At 38.1% G+C, this 5545-nt stretch overlaps 1 protein-coding gene across 1 annotated transcript; it reads right to left on the bottom strand.

The window, feature by feature from the left end:
* Window positions 1-2986: 2986 nt before the first annotated feature.
* LOC130360455 (olfactory receptor 13C9-like) lies at window positions 2987-3949 on the bottom strand. The gene has a single exon (XM_056562943.1). It carries the CDS (start codon window positions 3947-3949, stop codon window positions 2987-2989), a length of 963 nt encoding a protein of 320 aa, XP_056418918.1.
* Window positions 3950-5545: the final 1596 nt, after the last annotated feature.

Here is a 5545-nt window from a genome sequence, read left to right as displayed (position 1 = left end):
AATAATTATCAGCTGTTGAAGTTGAGTTATTCTTTTCTGTCTGTCAACAGTGCTCTCTGCTGACATCTCTGCTTGTTTCGGGAACTGTTCTGAGTAGAAGAGGTTTGCTAAGGGGATTTGCTTCTACTCTGAACAGTTCCCGAGACAGGGGTCATCAGAGAGAACTTAGACAGAAAAGAGCAACTCAACTTCAGCAGCTCATAAGTACTGAAATGATCAAGATGTTTTTAATATAATTAATTTACAAATCTGTTTAACTTTCTGGAGCCAGTATATATATATATATATATATATATATATATATATATATATATATATATATATAAATTCCACAATAACCCCTTTAAATTATATAAAGAATGGGCAAATATCTAATCTATAGAAATATAAAATGGAAGTGACTTCTATAAACACTTCACCCTTCTAACTCTTCTAACCAACCATACAAATCTGGTAGTACATTTTTAGGTACAGTAAATAAAAAATAATCTATCTTACACTAAATTAAATTTTGGAGTTATACTTATAATAAGTTTCCTTGTAGATATGTTTTTTTTTTTTAATCAATGTATCAATTAGCTGAAAAAGCATCAAATACTATGCTATATGCATCATATGAATGTCCTGAATGCATAGTACACATCATGTTCTCAGCAGCGGAAGAAGGAGTGATCCATATGCTAGATCTTACAATCTTAACCTGAAGATAACAGAACATATCTTTTCTCCATACATACTGATTGATATAATTCTACAACATTTTTTAATTATCTTAGTCAAATAGGAACCATTTGTACATTGCCAGATTCATTTCAGATTTAACTTTGGGAAAAAGGGAAAGAGGATGTAATAATCGGATGTGATCATATGTCGTATGCCATAAAGGGCTCCATCTGAAAGGACCTCTCTCTGGCTTTTCATGGCCTTATCCTTTTAAGAAAACGTATGATCCCAATATATCTTTTGATCTCCCATGAAGCCCCCTTCTCTGGTTTGGAGATACTAGTATAACACCAGATTATCTGTCAATTATGCCTACAGTATGAAAATTTTAACCAATAGGAATAGAGACAGAACATACCACCTCCCCATCTCGGACAGTATCAACCAACTCCTTTACGTGCCAATCTTTAGTTACAAAATGATACAAAAAGGGCTTTTAGAAGCTAAGGATTTACACAATTTATTGCCAAAAGAGGACCGAATACTAAACCTTGGGGTACACAATTTATAACTGAAGACCATTCAGAGTAGAAATCATTGACCACCATTCTCATCCTGGAGCCAGTTTTCAACATATTCACCTTCTGTTCACATGGAATGACAAAGAATACCTGTTAGTTAGTTATTTACAATTTTTCCAACTTCCTACTGGGAAGTGTACTATTTACTGGACACAAGGTGAAGGAGCATGGCTTTAAAGGAGAACTCCAGCTTATAAACAATTATCCCCGATCCTAAGGATAAGGGATTAGTGTCAGACTGTGAAGCGTCTGACCACTAGAACCCCCCCACGATCTCCCGAACAGCGCCACTGCTCTCCTTCTGCAAGGAGGGTGTCCACACGTCCCCTCCATGCAGCTCTATGGCAGAGCCAGAGAGTGCCGAGTGGAGCGCTCTGGCTGTCCCAAAGTGCTGCATGAAGGTGCCATGCTGGTCGCAGTTTTGTGCGGTGGTCAACACACTCCTTTCAGAAGGAGAGTCGGGGTGCGGTTCTGGAGATCGCAGCTATCAGACCCCCTGCAATCTGACACTTATCCTTATGATAGATGATAAGTTGTAATAAACATGAGTTATCCTATAAGGTGACTTTAGTTTTTACCTGCCAGTCAGTAATGGATATGGTTAGGAAGGATTGGTGTTTGTCTTGGGGCTAAATGGCTATGTTGTGGGTCCACCATAATGTTGCTGTTATCTTTTTGTGAAAAGGCAATTTCCTGTTGAAGTTTCCTCTCTCCATCCACAGAGTTCAAGTTTGTGTGTCCTGTCTGTGCACAGACAGGACACACAAACTTGAACTCTGTGGACCTGAGGAAGGTGCTTGTTAGCACCAAAACGCGTTATCCTATCTATTCTATTCCGAATAAACCTTTGTCCTGTGCAACCGTGGCTGTTGAGTCTTGTTCATTACCAGCAGAAGCGCTCCACCTAAAAATCCCCCCCTTATTTCCTTTTTACCACTTTGCATTCATATTTCCATACCTTTGAGGGTATGGAAAAAAGGGGATAGCAAGCCGCACGCTGTACACATCCTACTCATCTACCCCTCGCAGAGGATTTCTGTCTTGCTCTGCTGGAATCTCCTGGCGGACCGCGACGAAACCCAAGACGAAGAGAATAGTTAAGCTTCCACGTTCCTTCCATCATCTTCCCGGAGAGCACCCCTCTCTTTTCTACTTCTGCCTTTGCTCTCTCCAACTACATGTCTCATCATCCCTTGTTTGTAAGTGTGGGGTCACTTTTATCCCACCACACATCAGTCACCTCTCTCTCTTTTCCATGCTGTGCTGTTCTTGAAAGTACAATTCCCGGCATCCCACCCAGCGGTCACTCCACCTATTGAAGCAATGCCATCCTCCCTTTCATTTCCCTGACTAGTGATGCGATGTCTTGAGCTGCAATGGAACCTAGGAAAAGCCAGAGACATCACTCATTTTATATTCTGTTAAAAATAAACATCGGGGCAAATATTAAATAAGAATTACGAGACCACCACAAAACACAGGTACAGACATTATATTATGAACTACACTAACTTTACAGCCCAGTCAAATAAAAAAAAAGATACAGAATACCCCTTTAAAAGTTCAAGTACCATTTTCATAGCAAAGGCCTTCTGGTTATTGTATTCTTAGATAATACTGCTCAATTTACATTTGAAAAGTTTGAAAATATTTTTAGAACCATCTATAGGATATCTTTAAGGTAACTAACCAGGCATATAACCTCTCCATATCATAAAATATCTGTATCAAGGTTTTATATCTTAATTTCTGTCTCTATGAAACAGTCGCATTACTGAGTGTTTGGTCAATAATTTCTTAAAGGCGCCTTTTACTTCATTATTCCTCAGGCTGTAGACCAAAGGATTTAAAAATGGAGTAACACCCCCATAGCTTATAGAAATATATTTCAGGTTAGAAGACAATTTAGATTGTGCCGTGTATGTGGTCAAAATTGTCCCATAAAACATAATAACCACAGTGAGGTGGGAGGCGCAGGTAGAGAAGGATTTAGATCTACCCTGAGCAGAACTTATCTTTAATATAGCGGAAATGATACAAATATAAGTCACCACAATGAATATAAAAGGTGATAAAAGAATAAAGAAACTCTGAACAAATGTGAAGAATTTAGTAGTGGAGAGATCCCCGCACGCCTGCTCAAGAACCACTAAGTTCTCACAAGCAAAGTGGTTCAGTTTGTTTTCCCTACAGAATACAAGAGGTTTTATGAGGGTCGGGATAGTAGAGGAGACTAAACTTACTGACCACATGATGACTGTAATGTATACACAGACCCTCCAGCTCATAATGATGGTGTAATATAAGGGGGAGCATATAGCAATATACCGGTCATAGGCCATCACCGCCAGTAATAAACACTCAGCTATCCCCAGAAAAAGACTAATGTTCATTTGGACCAAACATCCGGTGACAGAAATTATCCCTGTATTATACATGATATCATGCAGAAATTTTGGTATAGTGGAGGACGTGAAGCACAAATCAATGAAAGACAAATGACATAAGAAATAATACATAGGAGTGTGTAACTTAGGACTGACAATGACGGTGAAGACCAGGAAACTGTTCCCCAGGATGATCAACATATACATGAATAAGAATACGATGCAAATTAATATTCTTGTTTTCTGGTATTGGGACCAATCCAATCCAAATCCAATCAAGATCAATTCCTTCAGCAAAGTCTGGTTACCATAATCCATATTACATAAATGCAACATATGTTTTTACAAGTGTAAAAAAAGTTTACATATTCGCATGACTGTGAATAAAAAAAAAAAAAAATAACTTGTTTGAGAACTTAAATTATTTTAGGTCTTTGTGTCCTCCCCAGAAACCAGAATACCTAAAGCTGAAGTTTTTAAAGTCACAAATGAAAAAATAATTCCGTCTATTGCCAAGGTTCTCCATTCATAAAGCTGGACAAAAACCTTATAAAGAATTCACTTTGAGTCATCTCATATATAGTACATGAAGCTTAAACACCTTAACGACCACGGATATATATTTATGTCCATGGCCGGCTCCCTGATCTGTGATGCGCGCTCAGAAACTGAGCGCTCTTCGGACCCGCGGCTAATACTGGACATTGCCGATTGGGATGATGTCCGGCATAAACCATTTGAAATGGGAGAAATCCATACCGGCTAGCTCAGCGGAGCTATCAACGACCGCCGCAGTGAAATCGCAGAGTCCCGTAACAACTGAGAGGACAGCGGGAGGTGCCTTACCTTCTTCTTGGCTGTCCAATTGGCGTTTGATTTCTCCAATATTGAAATCCTGCCGTGAGCAATCAAGGTCAGGAATCATTGATCAAGGCATTCCTATGCAATGCATTGAACAGTGGCTGCAATAAGTGTATGCAATGTTACAGCCCCTAGAGGGGGCTATAACACTGCATAAAAAAGTTAGAAAAAAAAAGTTCATAATACAAATCAGACTCACCCCCCTTTCCCCATAAAAAAAAAATTACTGTGTAAATAAAAATAAAATCTACCATATGTGGTATCGCCGCATGCATAAATGTCTGATCCATAAAAATATATCATTAATTAAACCGCACGCGCAAAAAAATTCCAAGGTCCAAAATAGCTTATTTTTGGTCACTTTTTACACCATAAAAAATGAATAAAAAGCGATCAAAAGGTCCGATCAAAACAAAAATGGTACTGATGAAAACTTCAGCTCACGGCACAAAAAATTAGCCTTCATACCGCCCCATTCATGGAAAAAAACTAAAGGGGTCAGAAGATGACAATTTTAAATGTGTTAATTTTCCTGCATGTCGTTATGATTTTTTCCAGAAATACGACAAAATCAAACCTATATAAGTAGGGGATCATTTTAATATTATAGACCTACGGAATAAAGATAAGGTGTCATTTTTATGGGAAAATGTATTGCAAAGAAACGGAAGCCCCCAAAAATTACATAATGGCACTTTTTTCTTCAATTTTGTCACACAATGACTTTTTTCCGCTTCGCTGTAGATTTTTGGCTAAAATGTAAGGAGGAAAAAACGAATGTGCAAAAAATGAAAAACGCTCTGTCCTTAGGTTAATCAGCTTATTCTAAAGACATCATTAATAAAGAAAATGTGTAATATTAAGAACAACAAAGTTGTTGCTGCAGCACTGAATAGTGGTCCCTAAAAGTAAGTCTATCTTAAATTTAGATGGTGATGTGATCCATCGTGGCCACCAATGGAAAAGAAAGCCAAATCGCAAAAATCACCAAAGTTTTTATTTGAAGATGTTTTAAGCAGCAATGTGATGGATATAATTGTTTCTGAATAATTC

This window comes from Hyla sarda, chromosome 3 (assembly GCF_029499605.1).
Source record: "Hyla sarda isolate aHylSar1 chromosome 3, aHylSar1.hap1, whole genome shotgun sequence".
In the NCBI taxonomy this organism is placed as follows: domain Eukaryota; kingdom Metazoa; phylum Chordata; class Amphibia; order Anura; family Hylidae; genus Hyla; species Hyla sarda.
This window is presented reverse-complemented; position numbering and strand designations above follow the sequence as displayed.

Excerpts from the sequence above, each read along its gene's own strand:
- LOC130360455 (XM_056562943.1), bottom strand. The coding sequence starts at position 3,949 with ATGGATTATGGTAACCAGACTTTGCTGAAGGAATTGATCTTGATTGGA.